This window comes from Enhydra lutris, unplaced genomic scaffold, assembly GCF_002288905.1.
Source record: "Enhydra lutris kenyoni isolate GAN:26980312 unplaced genomic scaffold, ASM228890v2 scaffoldscaffold10, whole genome shotgun sequence".
Lineage (NCBI taxonomy): Eukaryota > Metazoa > Chordata > Mammalia > Carnivora > Mustelidae > Enhydra > Enhydra lutris.
The window spans coordinates 10,587,259-10,607,195 of NW_019154094.1; the positions used below are offsets into that span (position 1 = coordinate 10,587,259).

Sequence of the window (19,937 nt, forward strand, 5' to 3'; positions counted from 1 at the left end):
AAATACCTTAAAGGATTGCTTGATTTAATTACATGCAAACCTTACAACTCTGGAAAATAGAGAGGAGTATCTTGATTAGTGAAGCAACTCACTCAGAGAATACTGTTAAAGCAACAAATCTTCCTTATTTGCAAGAGCAGGAAGTTTCTATCTTTTTAAAATAATTATATGTTCCTAGAAATAATGTCAGAAACTGCAATACAGAAAAATGGATAGTTATTCCCTGGGTATCATTAGACAGAAAATGAACATGGGTTGGAAACCTTGCAACTACCCATTCAGCCACTAGATGCTGCCCTGCATCCTCCCTAGGCGAGGAACTCACACAAACAGGAAACTGGGCAAAGATAAGCAAATGAGACTCAAATTTGGCCAGGCAGGCGGGTATATTCATTGCACAGCATTATAAGCAAAATGTTGCCTAGTGGAACCCTTGGGAAGTCCTGCTGTAAAGACTGCCTAAAAAAGATAGTAACTAAGCTACCAACTGCTTATAAGAGCACCTAAAAACTCATTCCTTTAATGGAGCAAAAATAACCTTTTTAGTTATTATTCACCAGTTCTTTTCCTTATCAGGAGTGAAAAAGTGTAACTTCAGGCAGTGCTGTCCCAGAAATCAACGGAGCTGGCATTTATGAGGTTTACTGTATTAGGCTTGCCAGATGCAGACCCGTCCCCCTTTTCCATGGGACTGTGTAACGTACCTGAGCCACAGTGCAGTCAGAAGACAACCATCGGGCAGGGGCATGCTGGCCTTCTTCTTGTGGTTTCCCTGGCCCTGATGCACTCAGAGAAGCTCTCCTCACTGAAGGGCCTGAAAAAGCGGGCACCCCCAGCAGCTGTTTGTGGTGGGCTGGCCTCAGAAGAGGGCTTTACAGCAAGTGCCAGCCTAGAGGTAACTCAGCATATTCATCATTACTCCAGTGTCTGACACCTCAATTTAAACCATAGTTCTAGGTCCACCAGCACTGTGACCCTGGTCAAGTTATGTAACCTCTCCAAGCCTCAGCTTCCTCAGCTGCAAAATGCAGACAATGCTGCCTACCTTTGAGAGCTACCATAAACAGGAGATGAGATAATGCTCTTAAAGTGCTTCCCATAATGCTTGAGACAGAGTCAGCATTCAATAAATAGAATCTGCTAGTACTGTCTTTATAGTAATAAGAATGATCGCGGCCTTTGACCCAGGGCAACACCATTCTCCCAGCTTTGTTCCTCTGTTCCTGAGAAGACAGCGCTTCCTGACCAGCAGAATCTGAACACAGAAACACATTAAACACTCACTCCATTTCCTGTCTGAAATCTCTCAGGAGTTAATGCCACTCAAAGCTCTCTTGATCTCTTTTTACTATCCTCTTCCTCTGATACACAAGTTCCAGACCCAACAACCTATGCTGATTCTTTTCAGATGCCCAAGAAATTTCAAAAATTCTTCCAAAAAATCTTCCAAGATTTTCCAAAAAATCTTCAAAAATTTCCCCCATGGATCACTGATGCTGAAAATTCCTCACACCTCACAGTCAAAACCAATGTTATATCCATAAGCCAAACCAACAACCTCCAATAGATGAAGGAAAGAGAAAGCTTTACCTGAGGGAAACACCTCTTCCTGTGACTGCTTTAGTCGTCTCCTCTCTCTTGCTGATAATGGTCGATCCTTTTAAAGAGAGTAAGTTATTTTCACTCCTACTCACTATTTTTATAACAGCTGCAATGTCTGATGTCTCATCTAGCACTACAGGACAGGCCCTGCACAGGTCTTTAAAGGAGTATCTGCTTGAAACCAATTCACATCACGGTCACAACTACTAGCTAGGAATGATCACAACCCTCATTTCTGGGAAGTACTCATTTTTGGAAGGGCAAATGGAAAATTTTGCATTTCTCACATTCAGAATGTACTTAGTTTCCTTAATTAAGTGGAAGTGACCATCCCTGGAACTACAGATTCCATCCATTTCAATAAAAGCTTCTGCTGAGAATCACAAATTTGTCCTCTAAGCTGTTTGGCAAAAAGTGGGGTTAAGGTGTTTTGTTTTGTTTTGAGGATTTTATTTATTTATTTGACAGAGAGAGAGTTCACATAAGCAGGGGGAGCAGCACGCAGAGGGAGAAAAGAAGCAGGCTCCCCACTGAGCAGGAAGCCCAACTCAGGGCTCAATCCCAGGACCCTGGGAACACAACCTGACCTGAAGGCAGATACCCAACCGACTGAGCCACCCAGGTGCCCCGGCTAAGATGTTTTAATATAAAACTTCACAACATATGCAGGATTTTTACAACCAAAAAGTTTTATAAGGTTGGGAAAAAATCCAATATACACTCCCGCAAACCTTTGATGAAGACACCTCCCTGCTCCTCAAACAGTTTGCAGCAGACCCAATGGCCACTCCTCTTTGGTTTTCAGCATCTTTTTGTGTTAATGTGACATCCATTTTTCCAACAATGGGAAGAGAAGGCAAAAGTCGAGGAGCAGACTCCTGGAATTTAAATAATTAAAAAAGGAGGAAGTGGGAAATTATCAATTTCCTATACAGCCACCTCCAAAGTTCCCCCACCATTAAGCCTCCTCTGTATTTGTTAATGGTTTGTTCTCAGAAACTTCAAAACATTGAGGTTTATTGAAAAGAAACTCTGCCAAAAGTGAATGACCATCTAAGAAGCTTACAGAGAGGGTGCTCGTGAAAGTCACTTCAAAAAAGGAGGTGTCGACAGGATTTTATGTAGAGGGAGAAACTTTTCATCAGTGTAACACAGGAGGGATCAGAGATCTACTCTTGTTAGCTTGTTCCCTTAACTCTCAAGACGACCTGTCCATTTTTGCTGGGGAAGATAAAATCTTTACTCTGTTTCTAACTCACTGAGATTTGAAAACTAATAGTTAGCATCTCCCCATTGCCACCCCCTCCACATGCTCCCTGCATTTCTTTCCTTCTAAATGAAGTCTATTTCCCAAGCCGCAGAACAATGACTTACTCCACAGAGCTCTCTGCTGACCTGTCTCTCTTCCCCACTGTGCTCAGGCTGTTTTCTTTTCTTCTGTCGTCGCTGTCGAGAAAGGGAAGGCTCAGAGCCAGAGCTCTGTGGCTTTAAACCCGGTTGGGTTCTGTCTGGTTTTTCTGGAACACATTCACCAGGAACTTGATCCTTAAAAATAATAAAATGAAACAAACAAAAAAGAAAACAGAATAATGAAATAGTCTTTTGAACTTCCAAATGGCTAAACTATTATAAAATTATAACTGGAAATGAGAAGGAGGAATGTCTTTCTCAAAATGCGTGCTCATTCGCAGGGCTAACGGGCAAAAACAAAGTGCTGACGTCAGTTACCCACATATTCTGGCTTTTTTTCCTCTTCTCCCAAATAAAAATAAGTACTTACTTTTTTAAAAAGATTTTTAAAATTTATTTTAGAGAGATAGACAGAATGGGGGGTGTGGGGAATGAACAGGAGGGGCAGAGAATCCCAAGCGGGCTCCAGGCTCAGTGCAGAGCCTGAGGCAGGGCTCCAATTTACAATCGACATCTCAACCTGAGCCAAAACCAAGAGCTGGACACTTAACAAACTGCACCACACAGGTGACCCCAAATAAATAATTACATATATTTTTAAAGATTTAAAAAAGATATTTAATGAAGATTAAATAAAGACCTTTATTCATTTGAGACAAAGAGATACAGACAAAGACAGCATGAACAGGGGGAGAGGCAAAGGGAGAGGGAGAAGCAGACCCCTACTGAGCCAGGAGCCCAACCCCAGGACCTGGAGATCATGACCCGAACCAAAGGCAGACACCTAACCATCTGAGCCACCCAGGCGCCCCCCCACAACTAAATAATTAGTTTAATTAAATTACTCAGATTGTTATTAACCTGAGACTACTGATATTTTTTATTTACTTTTTTTATTTACATTTTTTAAAAAAGATTTTATTTATTTATTTGACACAGAGAGAGATCACAAGTAGGCAGAGAGGCTGACAGAGAAAGAGGGGAAGCAGGCTCCCTGCTCAGCAGAGAGCCTGATGTGGGGCTCGATCCCAGGACCCTGAGATCATGACCTGAGCTGAAGGCAGAGGCTTAATCCACTGAGCCACGAAGACACCCCATCGATTTACAGTAAAAAAAAAAAAAAAACAAACTTATTTTCTGGGGTGCCTGGGTAGCTCAGTCGATTAGGCAGCCAACTCTTGATTTTGGCTCAGGTCATGATCGCAGGGTCATGAGATGGAGTCCCATGCTCCACATGGAGTCAACTTGAGATTCTCTCTCTCTCTCCTTCTGCTCCTCCCCCAGCCTGCACACTCTCCCTTTCAAATAAATACATACATAAAATCTTAGGGGGAAAAAAGGATCTGAATAGATATTTCTTCAAAGCAGGTATACAAATGGACAATAAGCACATGAAAAGGTGCTCAACATCATTAGTCATCAGGGAACGCAAATCCAAACCAAAGTAAGATACATTTCACACTCATTAGGATAGCTAGAATCAAAAAACCAGGAAATAGGAAGTACTGGTGAGGATGTGGAGAAACTGCAACTCTCACATACTGTTGGGAAATAAAATGATGTAGTTGCTTTGGAAAACAGTCCTAGAGTTCCTCAAAAAGTTAAACATAGAGTTACCATATGACCCAGCAATTCCAATCATAGAGTATATATCCAAGAGAACTGAAAACATGTCCACACACAAGCTAGTATAAGAATGTTCATAACAGGAACAATAACAACAAAAAGAATGTTCGTAACAGCATTATCCATAGTGACTAAAAAGTGAAAACAACCCAAATGTTCACTAACTGAAGAATGGGTAAATAAAATATGGTGTACACATACAGTGAATTTATTTGGCAATTTAAGAAGGAATGCAGGGGTGCCTGGGGAGCTCAGACAGTTTAGCATCTGCTTCAGCTCAAGTCAGGATCCTAGGGTCCTGGGATTGAGTCCTGCATCAGGATCCCTATTCAGCGGAAAGTCTGCTTTGCCCTCTATCCCTCCCCCCGTTCATGTTCTCTCTTGCTCTCTAATAAACAAATAAAATCTTCAAAAAAAAAAATAAAATTCCTTAAAAAAAGTAAAAAAAAATGTAAAAGGAATGCAATACTGGTAGATGCTACAACATGAGTAAACCCTGAAAACATCATGCTAAGTAAAAGAAGCTGCCACAAAAGGCCACAAATTTCATGATTCTCTTCACAGGCATACCTCATTTTACTGTGCTCCACTTTATTATGCTTCACAGACAATTGTGTGTTTGTTTGTTTGTTTTTTACAAATGGAAAAGTTTGTGGCACCCCTGCAACGAGCAAGTCTATCAGTGCCATTTTTCCAACAGCATCTGCTGACTTTACGTCTCAGTGTCACATTTTAGTACTTCTCACAATGTTTCAAACATTTTCAGTAGTACTGCATTTGTCATGGTGATCTGTAACCAGTGATGGCTGATGTTACTATTGTAATTGTTTGGGAGAACCACAAACTGTCCATAAAAGATGGAGAACTTAATTGACAAACGTGTGTGTTCCGACGCTCTACTGACTGGCTGTTCCCCATCTCTCCATCTCTCCTCAGGCCTTCTCATTCCTTGAGACACAACAATATTAAAATTAGGCCAATTAATAATGCTACAATGGCTTCTAAGTGTTTAAGTAAAAGGAAGCGTCAACAGATGCGGCAAACTTCACTGTTGTCCTGCTGAAAGAAATTGCCTCAGCCCCCACAGCCTTCAGCAACCACCACCCCGATCAATCGGCAACAATCGACCTCAGGGCAAGACCCCCCAGCAGCACACAGATCCTGATGTACTGAAAGCTCAGGCAGTGGTTAGGCTATAGCCTTAATGTAACTTTTACATGCACTGGGAAACCAAAAATTAAATTTGATAACCTTCATTGCAATATCTGCTCTATAATGGTGACCTGGATTTGAAACTGCAGTTTCTCTGAAGTAAGCCTGTACATGACGTGCTCGGAACAGGCAAATCCATACAGACAATGGTTGCCAGGGACTGGGGGCAAGGAGCAATGGGCTATTATTAGTGGGTATGGGGTTTCTCTTTAAGTTATAGAAATGTTCTGGAATTAGACATGATGACTGTACAACCCTACAAATACACCGAAAACCACTGAATCGGTATTTTAAAAATAGAAAAATAAACAGAAAAAAATGAAAGAAGTGAATCTGAATGTAATTTGAGAGCCAAGCAGAACAAGCAGCACACACATAGTTTTATCCACAAAGTACTAAGAATTCCAGTGTCCGAAGAAAGTTTAAGACTTCAATCCAATGGCTTTACTTTGACTTTTCCATAAGAACAAAAACTTATTTAAAACATTAAAACATTTGAATATAGAACAAAAACTTATTTAAAACATTTAAAACATTTGAATATAGGTGGCTCAGCTGGTTAAGCGCCTGTCTTTGGCTCAGGCCATGATACCAGGGTCCTAGGACCGAGCCCCATGTCTGGCTCCCTACTCAGTGGGGAGCCTGCTGCTTCTTCTCCCTCTGCCTGCTGCTCCCCCTGCTTGTGTGTGCTCTCTCTCAAATAAAACCTTAAAAAATTTTTTGAATATATTTGTATAAAATAGTTTTTATATGTCTTATATAGAGATATCAAATATAAAGTTATGTTTAATATATCAAATTTAAATACTTTAGCATAGATTATAAAAATAGTTAAAATATACATCTTAAATATATTTTTAGAATATTTTACATATAAAAATGAAAAGGTCACCAAATGTTCTGGCTTTCTCTAATCCTCAGCTACTGCCATATTTCGTCTAACTTATGCTTCTTTCTAAGTTCAAGTAAAAGTTAACCTTTAAATTTACTCAGAATAGTCTCTTAGTATCAAAATCCCTTTGCTCCTTTCCTTTTCTTTTCTTCCTTCCCCTTTGGTTCCAACACATAAAATACTTTTTTTTTATTCCTTAAGAAGTAAGATCAAGCACTAACTTTCCAAGTGCAAGAAGAAATGTGATGTTACCTACTTGGTGGAACTACCCTTCCATGTGGAAGCCTAAGGAAGAGTGACAAAGAAATGGGAGAAAACATAAAAATAGCATGCTTCCACCAGATACCCTATGGGGGGGCACAAGGTGTCTAAGAATCCTGTGGGTCCTATCCTTTGGTTTCTATAATGTTTAAAATGGCACACAGACTGATTTTCCTAAAATGCCAAATAGAACCCAATGAACAACACAACTCATATCTTTGTAACTGCACTTTCCATTTTCTTTCTGAAACCGGCACCTCATGCATATCACTCACCTGGTCTTTCGGCTTCTGGTCTTTGTTGAGGGCCTGCAGACGTCTCACTGGGTCATTCCTTTCCCCAGTGACATCGTCAGAGGACCATGCAGGAGTCAGGTTTCCGGGTTGAGGACTGGGCTTAGTGCCATCCTGCAGCTTCTCCTTCACTTGAGAAATACTGCGGTTACCTTCTAGCTCATGAACAGCATCTAAGTGTCTTGGCTGACTCTCCCGAACTAAGCCGGCGCTCAGGGAATCCCTTCTTTCTGCAGGTAAGATGTCAATATTCACTTTACTGATTGTGGCTAATGATTCTGAGCTATTGCTCACATCTGGTGTGCAGGTGTGGCCTTTCAGACTTGCTGGTGTCTTCAAGGGGGCAATGACTATGGGTTTCTCCTGGGACAAACATTTGTCTTCACCCTGAGTGAAAATATGCTTCCAACTTATTATAGCACTCCTCACATCATACAAAATCAACTCAAAAAAGGTAGAGCAGGTTCCTCAGAAAGTTAAACACAGAATCACCATATGATCTGGCAATCTCACTCCTAGGTAAATATCCCTAAGAACTGAAAGTAGGGACTCAAACAGGTAATTGCTCACCAATGATTTACAGCAGCATTATTCACACTGGGCAAAAGGTGGAAATGACCTAAATGTCCATTAGCAGATGAAGGGATACACAAAATATGATATACACATAACAATGAAATATTACTCAGCCATATAAAGGAATGGAGTACTGATACATGTTACAACATGGATGAACCTTAAAAACATGCTAAATGAAATAAGCCAGACACAAAAGGACATACTGCATGATTCCACTCATCTAGAACCGGCAAACTTATAGAGACAGAAAGTAGATTAGAGGTTACCAAGGCCTGGGAACAGGAGGAATGGGGAACTGTTGCTTAATGAGTACAGAGTTTACTTGGAATGATGAAAGGGTTTTGGGAGATACTGGTGATGGCTGCACAATATTGTGAGTGTATTTAAGGCCACTAAATTATAGGCTTAGAGGTGGCTCAAAATGGCAAGTTCTGGGGCACCTCAGTGGCACAGTTGGTTAAGCATCTGACTCATGGTTTCAGCTTAGGTTGTGATCTCAGGGTTGTGGGGCTGAGCCATGCATAAGGCTCTGCACTCAGTGTGGAGCCTGCTTGAGATTCTCTCTCCCTCTGTCCCTACTGCTCATGCTCTCTCTCTCTCCAAAATAAATAAATATTTTTAAGCAAATTCTTAAAAATTAAAAGATTAATTTTAAAAATGAATTTTTAAATTCATTTTTAATTTTTAAAATGAATCAATTTTAAAATTTAAAAAATGAATCAACTACCTATATATGAGCTGAAATTATAAAACTCCTAGAAAAAAACACAGGCATACATCATTATGAACTTGGAATTGGCAAGGAATTCTTAGATATGACACCAAAAGCATAAGCAACGTAAGAAAAAACAGATAATTTGGGCTTCATCAAAATTAAAAGCTTTTGTGCATAAAAGGACATTATCAAGAAAGTGACAAGCCAACCTACAGCATGAGAAGAAATATTTGTAAATCATGTATCTGATAAGGATCTACTCTCCAGACTATAGAAAGAACTCTTAGAACTAAATGACAAAAATATAAAAAACCCAACTAAAAAATGGCCAAAGTGCTTAACAGACATTTCTCCAGAGAAGGAATACAAATGGCCAAGAAGTTTGTGGGAAGATGCTATGTTGTTAGTCATTGGGGAAATGCAAGTCAAAACTACACGAGATACCGCTTTATATCCAGCAGGATGCCTAGAATCAGAAAAGTAGAAAATGACAAAATTGGTGAGATTATAGAGAAACCAGAGCTCTTGTGCATTAGCTGGTGGGAAAGTAAAATGCAACCACTCTGGAAAGCAGTATGTTGGTTCCTCAGAAAGTAAATAGAGAACTACCACATGACCCAGCAATTCCACTCCTAGGTATATATCCCAAAAGAACTGAAAACAGGGACCCAAAGACTTGTACCCAAATTTTCATACAACAGCCAGAAGGTGGAAATAACTCAATATCCACCAATGAACAAATGGAAAAGCAAACTGTGGTGCATAGATAGTGGAGTATTAGTCAGAAATAAAAACAGATAGAGAACTGACATATGCTACCTCCGAAATGTCCTGCTCAATGAGAGCAGCCAGACATGAAAGGTCACATAATATGATTCTTTTTACATGAAATACTCAGAACAGGCAAACCCACAGAGACAGAATACACGTTGGTGGTTTCCAGAGGTCGGGTGGAGGAGACAATGAGGATGATTACTTAACGGGTCTGGGGTTTCCTTTTGCGGTGACGTGGAATGTTTTGGAACAAGATAGAGGTGATGGCTGCACAACACTGGGAAGGCACTAAACACAATGAATGGTTCACTACAAAATGGCTAACTTCATGTCATACAACCTGCTTAAGTAACCTATCGCTTTAACGGTTTTTAAAATACTTACCATTCCATATGTCTTGGAGCCCTCAGAAGAGTGTGGCTGGGGGGAAATGGCTTTATGACTCGATTCAGCATTTCCAGAGACCACTGCAGCAGTAAGCTTTGATTTAGAGTCACCATTTTTAATATTACTTTTGGAGGTTTTTCTTTATGAGGAAGAAAAGAAAAAAATTATTATCAGTATAGTGAAGATGAGAAGTTTTTACATATCTGGGAAATGCATGTGTGTATTATAAAAACTGTTCCACTTAAGAGAAAATAGTTTTCTAAAAACCAGGGGGCGTTCTGCAAAACACTTGACTAGTACTCCTCAAAATCAATCAAGGTCATGAAAAACCAAGAAAGTGAGAGACTTGGTTGATTAAGGAGGACTAAATGCAATGTGGTATCCTGGATTGGACCCTAGAAGAGAAAAAGGCCATGAGTAGAAATACCGATGAGAGCCAAATAAAGTCTGGAGTTTAGTCAACAGTCAGGTACTGATGTTGTTTCTTGGTTCTGACAAATGCACCATAGTAATGTAAGATGTCTATGATAGGAGCAGCTGGGGGAAGGGTGTACAGAAACTCTCCGTACAATCTCTGCAACTTGTCTATAAATACAAGATTATTCCACCATGAAAAACCAATGAGAAATTACCTCATGTACAGAAGAACCAGCATAATTTTCAAGTTTCACATGTTTGTAATTATACCACAACTGCTTTGCCAAGTTTGATAGCAAGAATGATGGGTGTGCTCAGCCTGAACTTACAAAATAAAAGAGTACAGGATTAATATTCCCAACTCCTTTAGTGTGATGTTTCTACAACTGAGCTAACTTATCCTCTGGAGAATTTAAGAGGAGCATGAGACCGAGGCTGTAGGAGGCCAAAGGTCTGTTTGGTGCAAACTATAGACAGTGTAAATAAAAAGATGATTTATCTTTATCCCCTGCGGCCTGTCTAGTATTACTCTTAAATCTAACATGTCACAAGGCAGAGACTGCGTCACTCTTAGATCATGGAAGAGCTGTTTAGTGAAGGTAACCCCTGCAAGTCAAAGAAATAAACTTTTCTCTTGAGAACTATAAGTGAAGAAGGAAACTTAGGGAAGCTCTCAGAAATTTGAGCGCTTGATTTTTAAATGTGACTCTCACATAGTACATAACATATAACAGGCTTCCTAGATAATTCATTTTCATGTGCTTTCTAAAACATATATCCTTTTGAAACAATCATACTTAATGTGTCTTGGAACCCTCTGAGGAATGTTAAAGTGATTCTCTAGCTGGTTTTCTAGATTCCTGATTTTACCAATTACATAAACTTCAAACATGCCCTAATCATGCAATTTTCCTTCATGTGGGGCTCGATCCCAGGACCCTGAGATCATGACCTGAGCTGAAGGCAGAGGCTTTAACCCACTGAGCCACCCAGGTGCCCCTTTCCTTCATGTTTTAAAAAAACTCACCATGGGGGAGCCTGGGTGGCTCAACCGGTTAAGCATCTGACTCTTGATTCCAGCTCAGGTCATGACTTCAGGGTCATGAGATCGAGCCCCATGTCGGGGTCTGCACTGGGTATGGAGGCTGCTTCAGGTTTTCTCTCCCTCTTCCTCTGCCCCTCCTCCCTTCTCTCTCTCTCTCTCAGAATAAATAAATAAATAAAACTTCACCATAAATTCTCATATGAGAATTATAGAAGCTACCTTTTTTTTTTGCTTCTTATAATTTAAAAAAATTTTTTTATAAATGTATAATTAGAAGCTACCTTCTTTTATTCAACTATTTAGTCATCTATTTGCAAGGAAGTATCTTACGCCTTTGTGGCCTCCAGAAACAGAGAGATCTGGCGCTTTATGTAAGGCTGCCTCAGGATGCTCCTCACGGAGGGTCTTTCTTCAGGCCTTCTGCTCAGCATTGTTCTTATCAGTTCTGCCAGCTCTGGGCTATAATCTTTTGGCATTGGTGGCAGCTACAAAGAGAAATAATATCACAATTACGACTCTGGTCTTGTGAAGCAAAGTATAAGGAAAAAGTAGATGTTCACCAATATCTCTTTAAAGTCATCATACACAGAACCAGAAAAGAGCCAGCATACAGCAATCTTGCTAATGTCCTGGTCATAGCAGCAAGTTGTGAGACTGTAAAAGCAGATCCTTCAAACCAGCAGTCCCATTTGAGGACTGTCTCCTTCAGAAATAAGACCACGAGTTCCTAAAGACTTATGTACCAGGATATTCACTGCAGCCTTGTTCTTGCAGTAGTAAACGACTGTGAACACCTTAAATGTCTACCTATAGCATAGCCCATGGTACAGCCTTCTAATAAAATCCTAGGCAGCTTCTTAAAAAATATGACAGCTAGCAAACTACAAAGATGTCCCACGTATATTAAGCAAAAAAATCAAGCTGTATACTAATATGTACTGCCTGATTCCATCTCAGTTACTCTTTAAAAGCACCTGTGTGTATATGTGCATATATACACCCAGACTGATATATATATACAGACAGGAAAACGCTAGGAAGGATACGCACGAAATTCCTAGCAATGGCGATCTCCAGAGGGGAGAAAAGAATTTTAAAAAGAGGGGAATTTACTCCTTTCTTGTTTGAGTCTTAAGTAGTAGAATTATGGGTACATTTTACTTTTTTTGTGTTTTTCAATATTTTGAAATTAAGAAAATGAGTCTTGGCATATTAAAATCAGTACGTAGTTTACAGCTTTGAAATTTAATGGCGTGTGGATGCCTAACACTGCAGAGGACAGCTAGCCTCATGGAAGTAACATATACACGTGGTTGCTCTGGTGTCTCTACCATGCACATTGCTTTGTGCAGCTCTTAACGGGCTACTTGTAATTGTGATTATCAAAGGAGCATCACCCTCAAAGAGTAGACTTATCATCATCATCATCATCATCATCATCATTATTATTTTACATCATTGCAAAGTGTCTTCCAATCACCAGGTACTAAGCAAGCTGGGAATGGAATGGGTACTTTGCCCAGAGCGGACTCCTTTTAGATGGGGCTCATTTAACCACAGTGGCTCAGGGGAAGCTACCAATATCCTCTCAGGGCACCTGAACATCCTGTGGTTAAAAGACGATGGTTTTCAAAAAGCCAATTTTTCAGAACCATTAAGCCACCTTTACAAATTAATATTGAAATACGATCAATCCCTTCTCTTTCTAGTTCAACCTTCCCCATGGAAGGAGCTTACATTCTTACCTATCTACCTGACATCAAGGATGACTCATTTTTGCCAAGAGCTACTTACAAAGCTGCATTAAATTAACCTTGCTTAAAATATTAAAAACAATTAATTTCAGAATAGTCTTTACCTTTCCTTCAATAATCCGATAAACTAAAGAATTCATGTCTTTTGCATTGAAAGCATGCTTCAGGGTGGCCATTTCATAAACACAGCATCCCAGTGCCCAAACATCAGACTAGAAAAGAAAAATAGGAAATAATCAAACGTCAGAATGCCTATGCCATTTTTCCTCTGAAAACAAAACAAAACAAAAAACATTTTCAGGGCACCTGGGTGGCTCAGGCAGTTAACATCTGCCTTCAGCTCAGGTCATGATCCCAGAGTCCTGGGATTGAGGCCCACATCGGGCTCCCTGCTCAGCTGGAGCCTGCTTCTCCCTCTCCCCATGCTGGTTCTCGCTCTCACACGCGCTCTCTCTCTCAAATAAATAAATAAATAATCACAAGAAAAACCAAAAAACAGAAAACATTTTTCTTAAGCCAAATCAAAGAGAATCCCTCTGACTTTCTATCTGATGGGTTCTGAAGTTATACTGTCCTAGAGACAGGGTGAGCTGGCATATGCAATTCAATCCTACCTTATAGTTGTAAGGTTTGTTTGAAAACAATTCGGGGCTCATGTAGTAGGGTGTGCCAATGAGGGTGCTAGCCATGTCACAGTGGTTCTCTAACACTCGAGCAATTCCTAGGTCACCCACTTTGATGATGTTTGTTCTTGTTAGGAAGACATTTTGAGTTTTCAGATCTCGGTGAAGGATGTGTTTTTCATGTAAATACTGAGGAGAGAAATAAAACTTCATTAAACATAAAAACACTTCTCTACTTACTTATTCTTGACTTCTTACACAACATCAACAATTGCACAAGTGAAAGCATCTCAGTCATCTAAATATCAAAACACTACTGTTCTATCATCTCTAAATAAAAAGTGGGATTTACAACTTTCCAAAGCAAGAAATTTAGTTCCAGGGCGCCTGGGTGGCTCAGTGGGTTAAGCCGCTGCCTTCGGCTCAGGTCATGATCTCAGGGTCCTGGGATCGAGTCCCGCATCGGGCTCTCTGCTCAGCAGGGAGCCTGCTTCCCTCTCTCTCTCTCTCTCTCTGCCTGCCTCTCTGTCTACTTGTGATCTCTCTCTGTCAAATAAATAAATAAAAATCTTAAAAAAAAAAAAAAAAAAAAAGAAATTTAGTTCCATGCATTAATTTGCACCAGTATCCTTCACAACTGTTGCTTGGTACCTTGACAATTTCACCATTTAGCATTAAATGGATCCAATTAAAAATACACTTACAAACTCCCCCTGAAGGGAGGAAGACAACTTGTACAGAGTCACATGCACAGTCCCCTCAGATTCATGAAATCTGGAGCTTAATAATATTTCCAACTATAACAAGATCACTTTTATTTAGTCAGCATATATTTTTTGAAATTATTTTTATTAACATACAATGTATTATTTGCCCCAGGAGTACAGGTCTGTGAATTGTCAGGCTTACACAGTTCACAGCACTCACCACAGCACATACCCTCCCCAGTGTCCATAATCCAGCCACCCTATCCCTATCCCCCCCATTCCCAGCAACCCCCAGTTTGTTTTGTAAGATTAATACTCTCTTATGGTTTGTCTCCCTCCCAATCCCATCTTGTTTCCTTTTTTCCTTCCCTACCCCCACAACCCCCACCCTGCCTCTCAAATTCCTCATATCAGAGAGATCATATGATAATTCTTTCTCTGATTGACTTATTTCGCTCAGCATAATACCCTCTAGTTCCATCCACATCATTGCAAATGGCAAGATTTCGTTTCTTTTGATGGCTGCATAGTATTCCATTGTATATATATACCACATCTTCTTTATCCATTCATCTGTTGATGGACATCTAGGTTCCTTCCATAGTTTGGCTATTGCAGACATTGCTGCTATAAACATTCGGGTGCACATGCCCCTTCAGATCACTACATTTGTATCTTTAGAGTAAATACTCAGTAGTGCAATTGCTGGGTCATAGGGTAGCTCTGTTTTCAAATTTTTGAGGAACCTCCACCCTGTTTTCCAGAGTGGCTGCACCAGCCTGCATTCCCACCAACAGTCAGACAGCATATCTCAAAATTTGCACAAGGTCAATCCATTCTGGACAAGTCTGCCCAGTTCCAGAGTGGTATTCCACAGACAGTCTCACATTTGAATATGTGTATATTCAAACACAGACATGTTTTGTATTTCCACTCACTCTGCCACAGTGGAGTTAAAGCCCATATCCCTACAGTTCAAGCATGTTAATTAGCCCAACCACCTTCCAGTAAGACACAGCTGACCAGTTGATAACAGACATGGTCATTTTTTGCTTTGTCAACTCAGGACCCTTAGAATTAATTTTGGTATAAATAAATGAACAGAGAACTGGCATCCCTTGCAAACTGAAATCCACATCTACTTCAATATAGACATCATTCATTCAGAAACACTCTAATGCTATAGCGAGAGGGCCTAGGTCCACTTCATAAATGGGTTTTTTAAAAATACATTTTTTTCATGTAAGCTTTGGGGAAGGATTTTCCTAAAGTCCACTTGCCATCCCCCTGTCACCCTGGAGCAAGTGGAATGCTGTGTCTGGACAGTACCTGCAGAGCCATGGCGATCTGAACAAACCATTCCACCACCTGACTCTCAGGCAGAAGCTGCCCCTTCTGTTCTTTGAGCTTTCGGTACAGATCACCTCCTTCGCAAAAGCCCATGACGATGTACAGCAGACCGTCACCTCCCTCCCATGACTCCTTGTAGGTGACAATATTAGGGTGCTTCAACTGAGACAAGAGCTGAGCTTCCTGTTCAGCGGCTCGTCGCTCTCGGCTGGAGGCATTTCGGAGGTTCAGCTTTTTGATGACATACTACAGTGAAAACACATGATTTTACAATGTGCAAATAAGCATACAGTTTTATATGTTCAGAATATTTAAGGGTTCTCCTGACTGTCCTCAAAACTACCCTCCTGGAGCCTGTCAGATAGCCTATTCATTTTGTTATTTACAAAGCACAAAACTGGGGAAAAGGTGTGTAAGTCTTTTGTAAGATTTGTAATTTGTAAAGATTTGCAAATTATAATTTACTGATATTTTCAACAGATTAGACTTACAACAGGCTGGAGGATCATAAAGAATTTATTATACTTTCCACCTGCATTTTAACATTTCATTAATGGCTAAAAAATGAGTCCATGTTAACATACAACTCTCTGTGTCAAATAAATAATAAATAAAATCTAAAAAAAATCAATATCCCCTAACACCTAATTACATTGCTCATGACCAATGAACAGTCTATGCAATCCGTTAATCAAAAGCATATATATATAAATGTGTTTTGTAAAATATAAACTACTGCTCAAGTGTGAGGGACTCTTACTACCATCAATATTCCATTCTCCACTCAAAAATTCATGGACACTCCCATCTCATCCCCTTACTGCTGTTGAATAAATCTCTTATACCTGAGCTTGTGCTCTAGGCAGAGCTACCAGCACCTGACATCAGGCAGAATAGGCTAGCAGGCCTTATACTTGGGACATCTCTTTTCATCTTATCTGGGGCACTGCCACTGTCCTGGTGTAATTATTAATAGCACCTCCTTTCAGTTTCGAAACTGCCCCAGTTGGTGCGATACATTATATGGTCACCCTACTCAAAAACCATTTTAAAGAACTGGCTCATCATCCTGAGGGTCATGGGATAAAGGGCTTTAAAGACAGGAATGACAACATTAGCTGTAAGTTTTAGAAGGATCACTGAGATGGCAATGAAAGTGATGGATTGAAGAGCGAGCCAGGCGGCAGGGAGGATCCGTGGAGGCCACCGCCCCAGCTCAGCTGAAGATGATGATGTCCTGGACTGCAGTGATACCAGTGGAGAGAGAAGAGGCCTGCTGGCTTAGTGGACAGATGAATGGGGGCAGTGGTGTGTGTCAAGAATGACCCTTGGGTGTGTCCGGTTTGGGCAAATGGACGGCTGGTGGTGCTACTCGCAGAAATGGGGACCGTGAAAGGTCTGGCGGGAAGGTGATGGGTTTTAAGTGGGTCCCGTAGTCTCCGGGTCGGATGTACGCGGCCCTTTATCCAAAGAGTAATACCTGCCAGGTGCTGCGTTAGATTGTGGAAATGGATGACCTGACAGAGTGGTCAAGAGCCGAGAAGGTGTGTAGATCAAGGGTAACAATTAATACCAAGGAAAACTACAGGGAGTTAGGGGCGCGTATTACGGTAAGGCCTGGCCTAGTCTTGGTGGCATGGGACGGTTTCCCTGAAGTGACATCCGAGGTGAGTCCCCTCCAGACCACCCGCAGCCCAGCCTTTGGACGGCGGCTTCAGCATATCGCTACCTGCCCTCCACCCCCTGCCGGGCCCCAACCCCGCCGACCTGCCTGCCGTCCCGCCGGTGCCTCACGAGCGTCACCTCCCCGTAGCTGCCCCTGCCCACGACCCGAAGGTAGCAGTAGGCGGCCAGGGGCATGTTCCCGGCGCCCGCCCAAAGCTGGGATGCGGCGGCAGCGGCGGCAGCGGCGGCCAGGGTCGCGGGCCGCGGCGGGAGACCCCGCTCATGCCCAAGAGGCCGCGGAGCAGGCGGCTGCTGAGACTGTCTGGCCCAGACGCGAGCACTGAGGATGGGCCCACAGCGACGCCGCTGCCATAGCGATCCCGGCTAGCGCAGTCCCGCGCATGCTCCCACGGACCGGAAGCATCCACCACAGAGCCGAAGCGCTGCGCGGCCAGAGTGGTTCCGCCATCCTGGAGGACCCGCCATAGAGCTTGGGCTCAGGGGGGCCAGAGCGACTCCGCTGGACTTAGGACGCGCACCTTCTGCCTCAGTTCCACCGTCGAGAACTTCCGGGTTGCCGGGAACAATGAAATAGTGGAAGCTTCCATGTATTGAGCACGTACTTGATCTCAGCGCTTTGGAAATATTCGTCATTTTACAAATTTTACATTTTACAAATAACTTTATTAACCTCCTACCATGTGCCAGACCGACAAAGTCCCTCTCCTCTTGAGGCTCCCGTTCTAATCGAGGGATGACAGACTAGAGTCTACAAGTAACATGTGTTATATTGGCTTTATCACACAATGGTTAACGTATGCATCTAGCAATCCGCATACCACTACACTTCACCCCTAAAAGCTTCAGCTTGTGCATTAAGAAATGCAGAGTACTCTCATAACCGTCCAACCCCCTGCACTATGACTTGACTGAATTCTTGCTTGATTTTTAACAGCTTAAGGTATTAAGGCAGTGTCCATAGGAGGACTCTCAAAAGACCCGTGTGTGAAAGCTCAAAGCTCCCAAAAGAGTTCATCGTTTGATCCAAATGACATTTCCCTTCCCTCTCCTAAAGCATTTACCTAAAAGACCTCACAATTGTAAATCCTTCCAATATCCCTACTAGATAGATAGGTGTGTATCTCCCAGGAACCAGATGCATCTTTCTCAAGGATCTGAAATCCATCCCTTTGAAATACAAGATTTGTCTACATCCAAGAACCAATTTTTGCCCAGTTGGGGGCAATATCGTCCCTGTTGAGAATGGAAATGTTAAAGAACAGATATTCAACCAAGTAAATTTGAAGATCTAATCGACTTTATTAAGTGATTCATGAATCCGGCAGCATCCTGGCTAGCAAGTAGAGAGATACTCTAAGGAGTTGTTCAAAATGGAAAGTTTTTACTGGAAGGAAAGCAAGGCAAGGAAATTATTACTGAAAAAAAAAAAGAGAGAAAGAGAGAAGAAATAACTTTTAGTTATTACTGAAAGTTTCAGGCCAGGGCATCTTCTTTTTTTGTGGGGAAGAGAATGGCAGCATTTTTAATTGTACAGATTATCTCACTAGTGCTGATCAGGAAATTTCAGACTGACTGTTAGAAGGTCACATTCTTGGGTTGGTTGAAACTGTAATTAAGTCTTGGTTTGCTGTTGGGGGGCTGGGTGAGGGGGGATATGTCTCCATCTGGGGCTTGTTGTTTCTTTTTTAATAATACTATTGCCCCCAGAAAGTTAATACATGTTTTTTCCCAGTTAATCCCCATTCCCCTCTTAGAGACAAGTACATTAATTTCTTTCTTTTTTAAAAAAAAAGATTTTATTTACTTATTTGACAGAGATCACAAGTAGGCAGAGAGGCAGGTAGAGAGAAAGAGGGGGAAGCAGGCTCCCTGCCGAGCAGAGAGCCCGATGTGGGGCTTGATCCCAGGACCCTGGGATCATGACCTGAGCCAAAGGCAGAGGTTTTAACCCACTGAGCCACCCAGGTGCCCCTACATTAGTTTCTTTAATCCTTACATCAACCCTGTGAAGCTGGTACTATTGTCATCCTCATTTTACAGTTAAGGAAACTGGGTCTCTGGGAAGTTTAGAAACTCATGCTAACAGAGAGAATAAATTGCAGTCAGCATTGCTAACAGGGTTCTTTAAAATGGAGCCAGGAGGACATTGAGGTGGTTGAAGAAATGGAGCTTATTCATGTTTTCTGTCTCAAATTCTCAGAATTTTTGCTGAACTCAGCTAAAAGCCAAGGCATCAGCTACATGGCAAAAGGGACATAAATGGACTTTCTGCCTAACACTAGCCCTGACAATCAATCACATATAGATTAGTACAACTAAAGCTATACCAGCAATGATCACATTCTGTTCAAAACAACTGATGTAAATGGCCTCTTTCTTCATTAAAAACTCTCAATTCCTTTGTCTCTCCAGAGCTTGTTTTTTGTTTTGGTGGAACCTGTGTCTCCCAGATTGCAATCCCTAACACCCCAAATAAACACACATATTTTGTTTTGCAGGTTGCAATTTTGTCTTTCATTGGTCAACACTCAAAACAACATTCTAGAACGCTTATGGCTCGCTACTCCTAAAACCCCTGTAGTTACTTGGCCCCACATGCCATCA

At 41.4% G+C, this 19,937-nt stretch overlaps 1 protein-coding gene across 4 annotated transcripts in view; it reads right to left on the reverse strand.

Moving 5' to 3' along the window:
* LOC111143833 (NIMA related kinase 4) overlaps positions 1–17,688 on the reverse strand; it is a 35,486-nt gene extending 17,798 nt beyond the window's left edge. The window contains exons 1-11 of one of the 4 annotated variants that reach the window (XM_022497768.1): positions 17,415–17,688; positions 15,627–15,893; positions 13,582–13,779; positions 13,072–13,179; positions 11,544–11,698; positions 9,749–9,890; positions 7,279–7,683; positions 2,998–3,147; positions 2,334–2,480; positions 1,591–1,657; positions 705–814 (exon numbers count right to left, since the gene is read on the reverse strand). In XM_022497768.1, the coding sequence (XP_022353476.1) occupies positions 705–814; positions 1,591–1,657; positions 2,334–2,480; positions 2,998–3,147; positions 7,279–7,683; positions 9,749–9,890; positions 11,544–11,698; positions 13,072–13,179; positions 13,582–13,779; positions 15,627–15,893; positions 17,415–17,507 (1,842 nt within the window). In that variant the 5' untranslated portion in view covers positions 17,508–17,688. Of the gene's footprint in view, positions 1–704; positions 815–1,590; positions 1,658–2,333; positions 2,498–2,976; positions 3,148–7,278; positions 7,684–9,748; positions 9,891–11,543; positions 11,699–13,071; positions 13,180–13,581; positions 13,780–15,626; positions 15,894–17,414 lie in introns of all 4 variants that reach the window. The other 3 variants (XM_022497767.1, XM_022497766.1, XM_022497769.1) reach the window with 3 other exon arrangements.
* Positions 17,689–19,937: the final 2,249 nt, after the last annotated feature.